Source organism: Protomyctophum parallelum (assembly GCF_964188405.1).
Source record: "Protomyctophum parallelum genome assembly, chromosome: 19".
In the NCBI taxonomy this organism is placed as follows: domain Eukaryota; kingdom Metazoa; phylum Chordata; class Actinopteri; order Myctophiformes; family Myctophidae; genus Protomyctophum; species Protomyctophum parallelum.
The window spans coordinates 32109499-32126694 of NC_139717.1; the positions used below are offsets into that span (position 1 = coordinate 32109499).

General features: G+C 42.9%; 1 protein-coding gene across 1 annotated transcript; it reads left to right on the plus strand.

Moving 5' to 3' along the window:
* Positions 1–3496: 3496 nt before the first annotated feature.
* actc1a (actin alpha cardiac muscle 1a) lies at positions 3497–9379 on the plus strand. The gene is made up of 8 exons (XM_083790104.1): positions 3497–3610; positions 5870–6024; positions 6242–6370; positions 6502–6697; positions 7126–7287; positions 7585–7776; positions 8199–8380; positions 8953–9379. The coding sequence occupies exons 2-8, from the start codon at positions 5896–5898 to the stop codon at positions 9094–9096; spliced, it is 1134 nt and encodes a 377-aa protein (XP_083646230.1). The 5' UTR covers positions 3497–3610; positions 5870–5895; the 3' UTR covers positions 9097–9379.
* The last annotated feature ends 7817 nt before the right edge of the window (positions 9380–17196 follow it).

The following is a 17196-nucleotide window of genomic DNA, read 5'->3' on the forward strand; positions in this document are numbered from 1 at the left end:
TACCTCCTATGATGATTTATTTTTGACTATATAGTTGTGTATATTCCGATATTCGTACGTCTCTAAATGTTTTGATGAATTGAAAATGGTGGGCCCTATTGTAAACAAGTGTAATGTTTTATGGTGACTGTTAACAGTGAGTGGCACTGTTAACAGTTTTTGTATTGAGTTGTACTTGAAATGTACTATAATTCTGCAAACTGTTAATAAATCAATCAATCAATCAATCAATCAATCAATCAATCAATCAATCAATCAATCAATTGATTGCCCAGCAGGAAAACGCTCCCGGGAATATAGATGTATGGTGACGTCACAGCCCAGCAAGAAAACAGGTCTGCAGGCGGGAATAAAGATGTATGATGACATCGAAGAGCCCAGTCGCTATTATTACGTATAATAAAGCATTTGCTTGATTATCTAGAAGTGTACACAGTAAAATCCTAATTTTGTATTTATATATTTGTACTGTAACTAGAGTATACAAATGTAACCAAATGGACACTAACAGGCCCTTTTGTTACATTTGCATACAAAAATGAATGTTGTTAAGCATTTGTTGCAAACAGCTGCAATGACTGACACTGCTGCTGCTGCTGCTGCTGGTGGTGAGGGGATTGACACACTGGCAGCTGTCATTGACAAACTCCAGGCTTCCTGCCCTTATATGGTCATTCATTCATTGATAATGGATTCGTGATAAGGCGTTAAGCCAGCTGTCAAAAAGTGTTGCATTGACTAGAATAGCCAGGTTGATAAAACACAGCACCATACCTCCAAAGACTATAATTTATCTTTTTGTTTGTTTCTTTGTTTGTTTGCCATTCAATTCTGAATAAAGTAGTTTTTGTAAATGCCCTAGAGGCTGTGTCATGCAGTGTAATAATTGTGTGCATCCTTGACAGTTATTAAGTTGCATGATTGAATGTAAATAATGTGAAATGTTAGGTGGAAAATAGCTGCCAAAGCAATCTATGTGTGTTGAAAAGAATCCTTACAAATAGGCCTATTTGACTTTGTGTCGTTGATTTATCCAAGACATCACACCCTCTACGTTTCATTCTCAAACTGTGATCCTGTCACACGCAGTTGAATAATGTTTTCGTGGCCATTGTTGAGCCCTATTTTACACCTATTTTAAACAATCTTAATTTTTTTTTTACAATTTGGAAATATTTCTCCTATAATCACTTACTCAAAATAGGGATGCCAGGGTTAATGTGGTTAACTGTTGTTGGAGACGGATCACAGGCCAGGCCAGGCCAGGGGAATCCTGAAGGATGGAACCAAACAGACTATCTGTGCCACTGGCATTTCTGTGAAAACTGCCTATTTTTAGAAGCTTTACAGCAGCCTGTTGGATAACACTGAGTTCAGATATACTCGCACATAATCCTTGTGTGTTTATAACTCTGAACAAATACAGATAGATACAGATAGAACCAATCCATTTGGTCCATTTGGTTCCCTATTTGTTTTTTATGCCACTCAACGTGCAGGCATGCAGCACAGCACGGTATCAGAATAAACTTTATTATCACACCATCAGTGTGAAAGAGTGGGTTAAATTATATTTTTGTGTGCAAGCTCTCAACATTGCATTTAAATTACGAGTTGGAACGGGGGAGAGAGGATAGATTGAGGAAAGGAACACAGTACAAATACTGTAGGTCGTTAGTGTATTATGTCCCTCTGAGGTAGATTACACATCTACAAATGGAGTATTTGAAACGGTTAGAGGCAGGGCTGCTGGTGGGAGTCCTTGCATACTTATTGGGTCTGTACTCTGCAGACCTGATTTATACACACTGGGCGGCGTTGCATGCCGTGATGCTGGGAATAGCAGATCTTCAAGCTCACGGCGCGTCACATTTGTGACCCGTAGTGAGTTTGTAGATCTGCTATTTACTGAGCACGACACCGGCATGCAACTAAGTATAACTGAGGCTTTAGACTCTGGTTTAAAAAAGAGAGAGAGAGAGAGCAGCCCTGTGGCCTGATAGGGCCTCAGCGCAGGCAGGCACTACCGTAGTAGAGCGGGGGGAGGTGACCAATAAGGCGCCCACAGCTTCTCAGCGCTCACACAGACTGTGGCGACGCACGGCCACCCGGCACCTGTCACACGCCATGTCCCTAAAAGGAGAGAGCGGAGCCAATCGGAGCCCAGAGCTGCGTGCCGACGTAGCTGCCAGCCACGGGCCATCCCAGGGATCTGTGGAGTGACGGAGGGTCTGGACGTTAGGCTCAACACCCAAACCCCCCCCCCCCCCCCATCCCACCCGCCCACCCACAAGCTCTACTCTACTGTCCCCCCACTCCCTCCCCCAATCTGGCCTCTTCCAATCTCTCAGCTGTCTGGCATGTTTTTGCACCCCTATCCCCCCCAACAACATGCATGCAAAGCGCGCACACACACACACATACACACTGGGCGAACAGCCAACGGCACTCTTCCTAGACTGCACTGAGAGCCCCTTAGACGGCTTCCTTAAGCCGACCGCCTTTAGTGACCTTTGGTATTACTCTCACTCCCTCACGCATGCTCATGTGTGCTCACACACACACACACACACACACACACGCACACCTTCTCAGCCCTCCGTTTGAGCTTAGTCATATTAGCACATCTTTGAGGGACATGATGGGCAGGCCTTTTGAGTGCGAGTAGGAAAGAGATGCTGCATTCCATAAAGGATTATTTTGCCTTGAGTAGATTCAAGGTGAATGAGCTTTTAGTGTCAAGATACACAACAGGAGCTATAAATGATATATTCATGGAGAAACGGTTCATAACACATTAAGCAGGAATGTGCCATTCATAAAAAATGCCTAATTTAATTACACAAACAAAATTATAACTAGATTTGTTTTATTTTCAGTGTTAGCTAATTGTTTTAACCATTCAACCCAACGTCCCTATTCTTGGCTTGTCATCACTCACAATAGGCTAAATAGTTTGGTGAAAATAGCCAATCTACAAGCTCACAACATGTTGCAAAGCGACACATTGTTAGCTTGGAAACTGGCTATTTTCAGCAACAAGATTTGGTGTAGTGGGGAAAAGGAGGACGAAAGTACGGACAACTTTACTCTCATACTTTTTATTTTGTATTAAGTTCACATGTCCTTTATTATTTAAACACTTTGAATTGACTTGTTTAAATATGCTATACAAATAAACTAAAGCTCCTCAACTATAGGGGAGAATTTCACATGTCACAGATGACTATTACAGCATTCACCTTTTTGCTTCTTGCAGCCCAACGCCCCTTTCAACGATCATAAACATACTGTACGTCATGGTGGAAATGATCTTCATAACAACCCCCTCTTGAACCCCCCCCCCCCCCCCCCTCCTGGGCAACATCACATCAGTTTCAGTGGTGTCCCTGACACAGGATCCACTTTACTGAACCATTTCACCCAGTGGCTTTTTTTGGGCTTGTGTGAACTCCTGAAGCCCGCCCCCCTCCACCACCTCCCAGCCCCTCTTCCCCCCACCCCCCTAGTGTCGGGCCCCCAGCATGAGGATGTCGGGGCATATTTAAGGAGCCCCTCTCACTCTGGTCCTTTGTCCCGGTGCGAAACTCCAGTCTTGCAGTCCAACTTGGTGAGTGTCTCTACAACTTCTCTTCTGTTGCATTTTGCCGTGCTGTGCTGTGCTGTATAGGCTCCTGGTTCTTCTTCTTTTATGGATGTACTTACAGAGAGGCCACGGCAATACTGGCTATAGTCCAAGTAGGATCTACATCGGCTACACTGTGGATTTGTGACCGCGTTTTGTTTCTGTCACTGCAGAATTCTGAAGCTTCCGATTTATTTAATTTATTATCACAGTTTTAATCCTGCGTTATTTTTAAAGATTTTTAAATCTCTCACTCCGGATGTTACTGTGTAGATAATTTGAATTGTGAGCAGAAATCAATTGGTAGAGCAGTGCAGTGTTGGCGATATCTTCGTGAATACCAGTGAAAGAGAACCAGGAAGTGATGGAGAGCAGAGACCTTGAAGTGAAAATGACAGTGATCTCAGTGACAGAGGGGAGAGAGAAAGAGAACACACTCTCCCTTTATTTTTCTCTCACGCAGAGATAAATTAATACTCAGTCTTACTACTAGGTGGAAGAAAGACAGGGACCGAAATGGTTTGCAGTGAATTTAACAGGATTGTTGTCATTGACTGACAGCTCAGACTGATGTGTGAACAGTGACCTGTTCTCTTTGAGGATTATATGAGATGACTGCTGCAACTTCCACACACTCTCTGGGGGATTCATTATGGACAAATCAACTTAGAAGAAAGACCATAGTGGAGACTGGAGAGGAATCTTGAAAATACAGCTGACAGAAAAGGATACATTGATTTATCACTGTTGTTCACCAAAGAGGGATGTCTTCAGCATTATGAAAATGTTATCGCAGTCAAACCCTGACTGTTAATCTAACACTGAGAGTGTACAAATATAACCAAATGGACCCTTGCAAGCCCAATTGGTTACATTTGTACACTCTCAGAGTTACAAATGGATAAATGAAGACTGAGGATTTTACTGTGCAATGTTCAGTGCCTTCCTTTGTCAAGGTTACGCATCACATTTCTCATCAGACTCATGCATTGCATCATTACTTATCTTGGTGTGTGTGTGTGTGTGTGTGTGTGTGTGTGTGTGTGTGTGTGTTGGTGGGTGGGTGGGGCCGGGGGGGGGGGGGGGGATGAGAAGTTACAGGTCCCTTTTTTGAGTGGCGCTATATGCACAGCTTTGTGTGTAAACATGTGTACAGTATGTATGAGTACGGAATGTGCTCAGCTGATTGGAATGTGATGTATGAACATGTATGATGAATGCTGCTCAAATATACTCTGAGTTAAATCAGTGCTGGGGATTAAATGCAGTACAGTAGCTCAGCCATTTCAAAGTGAAGGAACTCATGGTTGGCTTGAAAATGGTCAAAGCATTTTCAGCTCTCTGAGCGGGGAGGAGGGGATGCAGACAGACAGACAGACAGACAGACAGACAGACAGACAGACAGACACAGGAGCCGTATTGGCTGGCCCTGGAACGGTCGGCGGCACATGGTCACAGCTAGGCTCTAAACACAGGAGGCTACTATTCTCTAACAGCTGTGGATGGACCCCTGGATCCTCTGTGGCACTTGTCAACAGTTCTCAGCTGTTAACTAGCACCCAACTTTACCAGGGAGGGATGGGGGAGGGAGGATGACAGTCAAGGGCCGCCAAGGCTTAAAATAGAATGGTGTGTGTGTGTGTGTGTGTGTGTGTGTGTGTGTGTGTGTGTGTGTGTGTGTGTGTGTGTGTGTGTGTGTGTGTGGCCTGGAGGGCTGCTCTGCTAGGCCTATGTCCCTCTTTGGAGATGAACCATTGTTACAATAAGGTTATCATAATGTGTAAACACAGCGCTGCATCGATTCGTTTCACACACACACACACACACTGCAAAGTCTGTTCTGTGTAGGTTTAAAACAGCAGACATTATTCATGACTACTACTAGTAACCTATTATTGTTGCTTAGTCTTTTATTTTCTTGGCAAAACATTACAAGAACCACGACTTAAAATAAAGACTAAAGCCTGATTTATAATTAGGCTATTTGCACAATGTGTCTCGCACCGAAAAAAGCAGATCTATAAGCTCACAACATATCACAGTGTGATGCTGTGAAGGCACACAACTAATCTGGTAAAAGATGAGCAATATAGCCTATAAACAACACATCAAGTTTTAGTTAAGTCCATAGTGTGTCCAACATTGTCGATGTAGCGCTCCAGCTCAAGCCTTGTTAGTTTTTTTAAATACTTCATCGTACGACGGTGCTAACCTCCTTGCCTCTTCTCCTTGCCTGTTCTGCAGAAGGCCATCCGAAACAAAGACCAATCATGTGTGACGATGATGAGACCACCGCCCTCGTGTGCGACAACGGCTCTGGCCTGGTCAAGGCTGGGTTTGCCGGTGATGACGCTCCCCGCGCCGTCTTCCCCTCCATCGTGGGACGCCCCCGTCACCAGGTGAGAATCATTGTTGTAACAGTAACAAATGTCAAGGGGGTGACATAGTGATTGCAAAATTACAAAATAAATATGTTGCTATACAGTATACTGTATTATAAGGAATTGGGTTGTTACTTTTGTTACTGTTTATATAGGGTGTACTGTGCATAAGGCGAGATGTATAGGCTACTGTACTGTGCCTGAAATATGTCCTAACTGTTGTGTGTGTGTGCAGGGTGTGATGGTGGGTATGGGTCAGAAGGATAGCTACGTGGGAGACGAGGCCCAGAGCAAGAGAGGTATCCTGACTCTGAAGTACCCCATCGAGCACGGCATCATCACCAACTGGGACGACATGGAGAAGGTAAGAAAATATGGTCAAAAATATCATATTAGATTTTTATCCCACATCATCCAGCACTACAGCAGAGTAGCCTTATTTGAGCTTCATATTGCCCTCACCCACTCATCTTCCCCTTCTCCTCCGCTGCTCAGATCTGGCACCACACCTTCTACAACGAGCTGCGTGTGGCCCCAGAGGAGCACCCCACCCTTCTGACTGAGGCCCCCCTCAACCCCAAGGCCAACAGGGAGAAGATGACCCAGATCATGTTTGAGACCTTCAACGTCCCCGCCATGTACGTGGCCATCCAGGCTGTGCTGTCCCTGTACGCCTCCGGTCGTACCACCGGTGAGTCTTTCTCTTTGTACAATAATGCCACACTTTGTGTTACCATAGGCCTATGAGTGCATAGTTCATCACCCAGGCATTCATCATTGTGATAACAGATTTCAACCTGGTGTCAGCCTGGTGTCCCAATTTGCTAATGGTAATTACAGGTACTGTGCAACACGTACAGACTTAAAGTATAAATCGGGCTAAAGTTGCTAAACAAGGTCCGGCATATCATCTGGGCCTGAGGTCATTTGTTTATCACTTCCTCAATAATTTAAAGGAGACAATAGCATTCGATCAACATGATATGTTTGTCAAGCCAAGTTCCATCTCTGTGATCTTTTTCACTTCTGCAGCGAAATAGTACAAATATTGAAAGGTTATATTTCCCACACTGCCTTCCTCTAATGAAGTGCTGTTTCTCTGTATATTCTGCTGTATAGGTATTGTGCTGGACTCCGGTGATGGTGTCACCCACAACGTGCCCATCTATGAGGGTTATGCTCTCCCCCACGCCATCATGCGTCTGGATCTGGCCGGTCGCGACCTTACCGACTACCTGATGAAAATCCTGACAGAGCGTGGCTACTCCTTTGTAACCACTGGTAAGTCACAAATCATCAGCATCACATAGGGCCATATAGGCTATAATTATAGTCACGTATAATCTAGCATATACAAGTGACTCTTTGAGTGTCAGGTCACTGACAATTTCCACTCAGGACTCGTTTATTGGCAGCTTAAGTTGAAGGAAGTGTAGTTGTAAAGGATGGATGTTTGAGCACTATGTTCATTGAAATGATGGAATCAGAAATGTATACAGAGAAAAAGCCAATGTTAATTGATCTATTGACAGTGTAAAAATAGCCTTTATCTCACTTTTCGAACCTTCCTCCCCTTAGCCGAGCGTGAAATCGTGCGCGACATCAAGGAGAAGCTGTGCTACGTGGCTCTGGACTTTGAGAACGAGATGGCCACCGCCGCCTCCTCCTCCTCCCTGGAGAAGAGCTACGAGCTGCCCGACGGCCAGGTCATCACCATTGGCAACGAGCGTTTCCGCTGCCCCGAGACCCTGTTCCAGCCTTCTTTCATCGGTGGGTGTCCCCTCCCCTCCCTGCCCTCGGCCCACCTCGCTGTCACCCTTTCATGAACCTCCACATGGCATTTACCAGCTATAGAGTTACTTCCTCTCAGGAAGACATATTCTGCAAGTCATAACTGTGTGATCATGTTTCATAATAGGCCCATGGTTGAGTGGCTCTGTTGCAATGCAGGAAAAACTGCTCCATCTAGTGGCTAACCGATGACACATACACACACATTTCTTGACCACATTAACCCTGGCATCCCAATTTTTGGCATGTCATTAAACAGGTTAACGTTCTCCAAATAATGTACATGTAAAATGTGCCACGAGACAACTTGGGATTTGGCACTATATACATAAAATCAATGTAATTGATTGGGTAGGTGAGCAATGTGGATGCTTGATTGACTAGTCTCTTCTTGTCACCAGGTATGGAGTCTGCCGGTATCCATGAGACCGCATACAACAGCATCATGAAGTGTGACATTGACATCCGTAAGGACCTGTACGCCAACAACGTGCTGTCCGGTGGTACCACCATGTACCCTGGTATCGCTGACCGCATGCAGAAGGAGATCACTGCCCTGGCCCCTAGCACCATGAAGATCAAGGTGAGGCGCCCACATGGCAACAAAGCAACACAAGCTATACACAACACATACTAGAAAGAATCTGCACGCTTGCAATACGATGTGTTGTGAGATTCTAGATTTGCCGTTTTCATAAAGACATTAGATGCAGAGGGGAAAAGGAGGTGGCTAAGTACAGAACCCTTAAGGGACCTCATTCAACAAAGAGGTTTTAAGGTCCCTGGGCCTGCACACAGAGCACGTTTTTTAGAGGCGTTTCTCCATCGGTTTTCCGAAAAACGCGGCCAGTGTGCAACAACCTCAAGTGTTTAAAAGTCAGCACTGTGCCTGTAGGTCTACACTCTACACAAGCACAAGGACAATAGTGACAGTCTATGCTGCTGCCAAATACACTACGCACCGCAGCCTAAAGCATGCATGGCAGCTTGAATCTTATTTGTCACGTGTACAACGCATGTCGCACTGAGCAACATTGCAGGCAGTGAAATATGTGTGCTTCAGCTTTTTACAATCACAGTGCACTCCACTTAAAAGCATGCACTTCTAGTTTCTACGACTGACTCACACCTCCATCTGCCTTTCGCTCTTTCCAGATCATCGCTCCCCCCGAGAGGAAATACTCTGTCTGGATCGGAGGCTCCATCCTGGCCTCTCTGTCCACCTTCCAGCAGATGTGGATCAGCAAGCAGGAGTACGATGAGGCAGGACCATCCATCGTCCACAGGAAGTGCTTCTAAAAAGCCTCTTTTACACTCTATTGTACGACGGTTGCCGCCAAGGGCCGATCTAGAAGCTCCACGCGTGAGCTTGTAGATCGGCTCTCGACAGCAAGCGGCAAGCGACACCGTCACACCGCGTTACACCGTCGTATGTCGGAGCATAAATGAAGACTAACATCTCCAACCACAGAACACTCCAAAACAAAAACTTTCCTTCTGTCTGCATTTGTACTACTGTGCCGTTTACTGTATATACATGTACTGTTGTAATAAATATAGCCTGTGAGCGTATGTGACAAGATTCTATGTCTCTGTGTCTTTCTGGGTACCATAAGAATTCCAAACAAAACAACAAAATATGTGTAGGCTTATTAACACCAGGCTTACAGTGTATAATTGGCTATATCACTGGCCTGTTTATGGTTCGTTGTGCAATTATTTGAACTGTGCCATGCAAAAATCGTAAAACCATTAGTTTTACCTTGTAATCTTTGATTACACACAATTTATACCATGTAGTTAGTACAATAGATAAATGTGTATTGTAATACCAGGCATTTACATGTGCATGGCACATTTTGTAATGTTAATAGGGTTTTAGTGACATCTAGTGGTCTTGTGGCAATCTACATTATAGGCACATGATTTCTTTTTTCATACTGGGAGGCAACATAAATAACAAGATCTGGACCAATACAGTATAGCACGACAAACACTTTAAAAAAGACTTAATAGATGTGTTGTATAACTGTAACACATATAGTAGGCTACGACATCCAAATTACAGCGTTACACTCAACATTTGCATATTAGGCTACATTTCCGTTATCAGGTTGGGCTCAGGGAGTGAATGAAGCAACGGAATGATTATTTATTTATTTTTAGCCAAAGTCAATCTCTGGCACTTTTTAACCTAGTGAGCTAACTCCAAGTCGCAGCAATCATAGCACTCCGTTTGTAAGTTAGTCAGAGTGACTATGGAAATGTATGTTTATCAGTGCGTCACGTGCTGTTGCAAAAACAACATTTCAACTGCATTCGATGGCTAATAGGAGCCATGCACTGCGCAGCACCAAATTCTTTCATGGTCTATTAATTTCATTTTCAATTCTCAAACACACACCCACCCACCAATATTATGGAGCTTCAGCTTGTTTTTGACGATATGCACACGGCTGCCATCTCCTGTGCACCTTCCATAGACAGCCCATTCATCCAAACAGAAAAGTCCTATAATTGTATTAATTAAATAACGTCAAACTCACCAACATTGCAGGCAGCTGTACAAAAAGCTTGAATTTCCGTCTTACTATCTGCAAAGTGTTTCATAACCCCCCCCCCACCACCACCATTGGTGTCATGGTGAGGGGGGGGGGGGAGAGAGAGAGAGAGAGAGAGAGAGAGAGAGAAACGAAAGAGCTGTGTTGCAAAATCTGACAACACTGTTTCACATGTGATAGGATGAGCATAATTAGACCAGGTGCATATATACAGGCTCTGATTATTGGCTCTGATTACCATATCAGTTCCCTGAATGAGCAGATCAAGCACTGCGTTCTTGTTATGTTACCATGATGGACATTACATATAGGAATGCCATTCTCTTCCAACTACAACTTGTCTATGGCATATCTGTTCAGCTCAACTGTCAGAGGAAGAGGAAGATAACGTTTACAGGTAGAAGAAAGGTATTTGGGCTTCCTCTGGAGAAGCTACCTGGATGCTGTATTCCAGAGTATGGAGTGGTTCCCTGGTGAGTATAAACTGCAGTATGCACACTTCTATAGCCACAATTTGCAAAACCAACTATTGTCCATATACATCCAAACAGAACGTCCTTTTTGTTTGTATTAGACGTTAAACCAACATTGCAGCTGTAGGAAAAGCTTGAACTATAGTACTATACTCTTATCTGCAAAGTGTTTATAAAAATCCACTGTAGACCTGTTCTATGAGCTACTTTCTGCCAAGAAATTCAGTGCAGGTGATAGCTTTCAATAACGCAGCCTCCTGCATTATGTGCAATTTCAGGTGGTATAGGCCTACAAGACCGCTGAGTGATTTCCAACAAGCACTTCCTAACTCGGAACACTTCGAAAAATAATCACCTGCATGGAATTCATTGACAGAAAGTAGCTCATAAGCCATAACATGTCTACCTGGATTTTTACAAAACTAAAACTTTGCAGAGAGAAAGGGTCCAAAGGGATGATACAAGTGTTCCATACAGATGTGATGTTTGAGTTTACTCGTTTAATGCAATCCTACAGAACTTTTGTTTAGATGAATGGGCTGTCAATGGTTGGTGTTGCAACTAGATTAAACATAATAACAAGTCTAGTAGGCTAGGCCTAGTTGCAAATTGTGGCTAACTCCAATGCCTCATTTTGACATATTGTGAGCTGGTAAATGACACAACTCTACTAATTCATACTTGTTTACATGAATATCAATCCTGCTAGTTTATCACACCTGTCAGATAAAGTTTTATGCCTTATGCTGTGGCTCAGAGTCATCATACCATACATACCGGTATGACATATCACACCTTATGATAATCTATGACATTTTTCTATTTCCCCTCAGCATTTTGCTGGAAGCTTGTTCATTCCTTCTGGAGAGAGCGGGGACAGTGGGCTTGTTTAGACAGCCAGGTTCTTCAATTCGCATTAAGGCACTCAAGGTATGCATGCATTTACTTTTGATTCTTATATTAAAAATAATTATAAAACATTTTAACTGGTGTTTTGTGTTCACAGTACAGAACGTTGTACCTGTTGTGCTGTGACACACCGCCTTTGAACTCTTCTTCATGAGTCATGACCTTATTTTTGTCCCACTACTCCCCAGCTGTCTGAACAGGCCCCTTACAGGAACACATACAGTACCTGAACAAACAATAACCCAAATACAATGATCACTAAACACTGTAACCTAAACCTGTGTCCACAAACCATGTCCACATCACAGAATTTCACTGCATATACTTGCACTTGCTTGAGGAGAGAACCCACACATGCTTCCACTTTTATTTATTCTCCTCAGTTGTTTTTTACTTTGAACTGGTCCTGGTCTACTCCTTCATACTTTAACATATAGAAGCTTCATTCAAACTGAAGTCTAGCTCATGCCCTGCACCTGTTCCTTTTACTTGTCTAATTGGAGTCATCAACGCTGACCTGCTGCTACTGCAACCATAAACTGGCTTCCAAAACAGCAGTCTGTCAGCATGATATATTTATATATCAATGGAGAGGCAAATAACTCCACATGTGGACATAACATAACGCATCACAGCAATGAGTTTCTTTAGGAACAGTACTTCATAGTCGCTAGGTATTGCTGATGTGAATTAAGCTTTTTATTTTATCCAGTACAAAAGTTGTGGTGTACAAATCTCCTGCTTTCAGGCGAAGCTGAATGTTGGGGAGGGGTCCCTGTCCACAGCCCTCCCCTCTGATGTGGCCAGTCTCCTCAAACATTTCTGCAGAGAGCTGCCAGAGCCCCTCTTCCCCTCCGAGGTCCATGCAGCCCTGCTCCAGGCCCAGGCACTGCCCAAACAGGATGAGAGGATAGCAGCCACACACCTGCTGTCCTGCCTCCTGCCTGCCCCAAACACCTCCCTTCTGCGTTACCTCTTCACATTCCTCTCCACCATTTCTCAAAGGTTTGGGATGCTGATTTTGGGATCAAGGGGACCTTGACAAATATGATACAACACTAACAAATATGATTTATACCAATTGAACTTCCTCCGCAAAGGGACCCAAACTGAGTGAAATTAACAATTGCTTGTTCTGGACTCTTACAGATGTGCTGAGAACCTGATGACCAGCAGTAACTTGGCCGTAGTTTTCACTCCGTGCCTGTTAGCCCCCATCAACACAGTGGAGATGTCTGAAGGACGCCTTGAAGCAAGGGTTGAAGTTCTACACTTCTTCATTGACAATCCCCACATATTTGGTAATTGCTACATTTGCTAGTGCACTTATGGAAGGATTGTTGTGCATATTATAATAAGTCAGTTTGGTCTAGTCGACAAAGTAATCTGTCATGTGGCTTGATTAGTGCATGTTTTTTATACATTTTCTAGATTCAACATACCGGTAATCCTTTAACAGTATTACTGCCAGGAATGGTTTAATCCAGGTTACTGTCGCTGCGATATACGACATACCCGCCTTTTGTTTTATGTGTTTAATCCGCCGTATTGTAATAAATAAAAAAACTCAGTCTTCGCCGCAGAGATAGAGACTAGATGCTTTCGTTTTGATGACTAAACCGGAAATCGTCACATGCAGTGGGCTGCTAGGGCTTCTGGGAAATTGAGGCCAGTGCAAATGAATGGGGTACAACGCCTCATGGAGAGGGAGGGGTCTTGTGTGCGTCTTCCGGGTGCACCAAGATGGTTTTGATTGATTGATTGAAATATTTATTAACAGTTTGCAGAATTACAGTACATTTCAAGCACAAACTCAATACAAAGACTGTTAACGACCCAATTAAGCATTACACTTGTTTACAACAGGGTCCACATTGTTCAATTCATCAAAACATTTAGAGACATACAAATAGACACTTCTATGTAGCTAAAGAACAGAACAGGAATTCATCATATAGGAAGCAAAAAGGGAAAAGATACATATACAGTGAGGGGAAATGGGGGGGGGGGGGGGGATTCAGATTTTACAGAGGCCAGTTTCGAATTGCAGCCATCCGTAGGTGCCCTTTGAGAGCGGTTTTGAAGGAGTCAAGGGATTCACATGTCTTAATGACTGTTGGTAGGGCGTTCCACATTTTGGTGGCATAGGAGCGAAAATAATTTAGACCCTTGTTTGTGCCAAATCTGGGTTGTACATGGTTTGTTGCACTCCCTCTGGTGCTGTGGGTGTGGACTTCGTTTACAAGGAAGTATTTAGACAGGTACATGGGTATCTTGGTGGTGTATCGAATCTTGTGGACCAGACCCATTGCAAGATGCTGTACTGTCGTCGACCCTAAGCCATCCCAGCCTGTCAAAGTGGGCAGGGGTGAGGGGGGTGAGGCCAAGTAGGAGCCTGACCAGTTTGTTTTGGGAGGTCTGGAGCCTTGTTTTAAGGGCCTTTGAGGTGCTGTGGTACCAAGAGGTGGATGCATAGTCAAAGAAACCTTGTACGAGGGCTCCTGTTAAGGTCTTCAAGGTGTTTTTGTTGACCAGTGAGGAGATCCTGTAAAGGAATCTTGTTCTTTGATTGACTTTTTTTTTATTACGTTGGTGGCCATTTTATCACCGGAAAGATTGGCCTCCAAGATGGAACCTAGGTAGGTAATTTGATCTTTTCGTGTGGATGGTACGATCGAATCATAACAAACCGAGAAACCTTTTTTCGCTGGATTTTCGCGGATTAAAAGCCCAAATAATTCAGTGTATGCTCTAAAGGTAATACAACAATCTCGGCAGTGAAGGGGGGTTGATTAAAATGCGGGTTACGCGTTTAAAACAGTCAAACTGTTTTAATTATGCCACTAATTTCAAATGGCCATTGTGAAATCATATTGGAATGTTCTGTTCTCACTTAAACCCTGTACTGTACTTACGAATATTCCGCCAGCATAGGTTGATCTAAAAGCGTAGTCAGGCTATTAGTCGATTAAGAACCTTGCTGTGATGCAACTCCAAATATTGGTGCGATAATTTTGCAAATGTATATTTAAAAAATGGTCTCATAGTCATAGTCTTCAATTGAACAATGAAACTGCTCCGAAATTCACTCTTTCTGCGAATGCAGTCTGACTCTTGAAAGTAATAGTTCTGGGTTTTGTTAACCCATTGATACTTGGTACCACCTATACATTGTTTTACCTTTGAATACGGATGCTACCTAGTTATTGCTATACTGTACATGTAGGAATATCATTGATCATGATTTTTGAATAAGAATTTGAAAGAGTTTTTAGAATCCGCCTCGGGTATCAATGGGTTAATGCAGAAGGATATCAAACCAAACTTGGAGTCTCAACATGGTATGGTAACCGAAACCTCAGGGAAAAACCAGGGACAGCTCTAGGTTTAGGACGGCTCTAGGTTTTGATCCCCAAGGCAACCCAATGGTAATGTTGTTCTCCATGGTGTTCTAATGTACAGGTGTGGTTCCAAAGGCTGTGATGGATGGTGTAGAGTTTCTCAACTTCAGACCCTTGCAAGACACTGTCCCCATAGGGATAGGAGGAGGAACACGCACAAAGGGGCACTGTCTAGGTATTTATGTCATAAATCTTTGGACTGTAAAATACTCAATTTCTGCACTGTCTGTCTGGGTTAAACACGGATGGTTTGACCATAAGTTGACTTGTTGATTTGTAGAAAAAATTAAGCCCTATACATTTTTGACTAATTTAATGCATTTAATGTTGTCTGACCAAAAGCAGGGAGAACGCATATCGCCACTGAACATAGAAATGAATGACCAGAAGGGGGATATCAAAAGCAGATGCATTGATATTTTAGTTTTGTTTATCTCACAGCATTGTCAATTCTTCATGACTTTCTTTTCTTTTCTTTTTTAAACGAGTGCAGTGACCCCACCCAGGACCCCAGCGATGGAGCAGGTTGGAGAAAAAAGACCCCTCAGGAGGAGTCTAGGTGTGGAGACCTTCCCCAGTGTTGTACAGTTCAGGAAATACACACTTTATACAGGTAGGTAATACTGTACATGAATACAACTGAGAACCTTGCAGGATAGAAATGTTAATCCTAGAGTGTGTATGAGTCTGTATTTGAAACTATGATTCTGCTACACTTGGATTATTTTTTAAATAGAGGAACAAGACAAAGAGGAATGCAGGATGCCAGATGAAACCCCAGAAAGGTAATGAAAATAAATTAGTTTTCCACAAAAGTTTAGTTTTCTCATTGGGCTAAAAACGGCTATAGCCACTTGCCCAAATGTGCTGACCTCAATCTTCACAGTCGTATGAAGCAGTGTTGTAGTATGGCGCAGCTTAACATTGTAGTCTTGTGAGTCTTGCTGTCATTTCAGATTTTAACAACTATTGGTATATCTGCTATTCAAAAATGTCAGATATACTGTACAAGCTCAGAGCGTTTTTTGTTTTTTGGTGGTCTCTGTTCCTCTTATCAGGACACTGTTGAATGTTCGTTGCTTCCCCACACTCTCCAGAGGACAATCCACGGACGGCTGTCCTGTTCTCCTAAGGGTGGGGAAACTGAACATGACTACATGGAAAAGGCGTCGCACATTGTAACTTTAACTAATGACATTTGTTTTAAATGTGTTTTATCTATGTTTTTTATGTCTTATTTGAATAAACTTTTTGCAGATTAAATGGCGTTTTTCAGCCCTGTATTATTTGCAGTCTTGATTGTATAGACCTTTTTCTGTCTTGTATGAACTTCCTTGTTTTATTTCTGCTTTTATTCTCTGTATGTAAAGCACATTTTTCTCTGACCCCTTTTCCACCGGTTGGTTCCCAATGGGAACCGGTTCAGTTCTTTTTGGTTTTTAGTCCATGAGCCAGAGCTCCAAAATTGATGGGCAAACTATACCCTATATTAAATTGTTTATAGGATCAATACAAGTAAATTAATGCATGATAACCCTTCCACAGTAGTAGCTTTTTCATATTTTTGATTATTTTGCATATTCTCCTACATAATGCCTCATTTGCATATTTAAAAATGTAAAATTTGTAATACAATAAATCATTGTCTTCGTGTAAGTACTCAATTGGGGAAGTTTAATGGTGATAACAATCTAATATAGGTATGGTTTTGCCCACTCAATTCATAATTAACGTTTCAATTTTGGAGCTATGGCTCATGGACTAAAAACCAAAAAGAACTGAACCGGTTCCCACTGGGAACCAACCGGTGGAAAAGGGGCCTCTGTGGTGCTACAGTATATAAATAAAATTTACTTTAAGGAGTAAGTAAAAGTTATAAATTACACACACTATAACCTTGAATCTAAAACTAACATCACAAATGTTCACATTGGTGTGAATAGAGCAACTATTTAAAATATCCTGCCAATATTTGGAGTCCCTTAATGACAAGGACTGCACAACTGAAATCTCTACCAAAGCATAATTGTGCTAATTCTAAATGAGTAACGAAGA

Excerpts from the sequence above, each read along its gene's own strand:
- actc1a (XM_083790104.1), top strand. The coding sequence starts at position 5,896 with ATGTGTGACGATGATGAGACCACCGCCCTCGTGTGCGACAACGGCTCT. Across the intron at positions 6,025-6,241 it reads TGGGACGCCCCCGTCACCAG|GGTGTGATGGTGGGTATGGG; the intron begins GTGAGAATCATT and ends GTGTGTGTGCAG. Across the intron at positions 6,698-7,125 it reads CGCCTCCGGTCGTACCACCG|GTATTGTGCTGGACTCCGGT; the intron begins GTGAGTCTTTCT and ends TCTGCTGTATAG.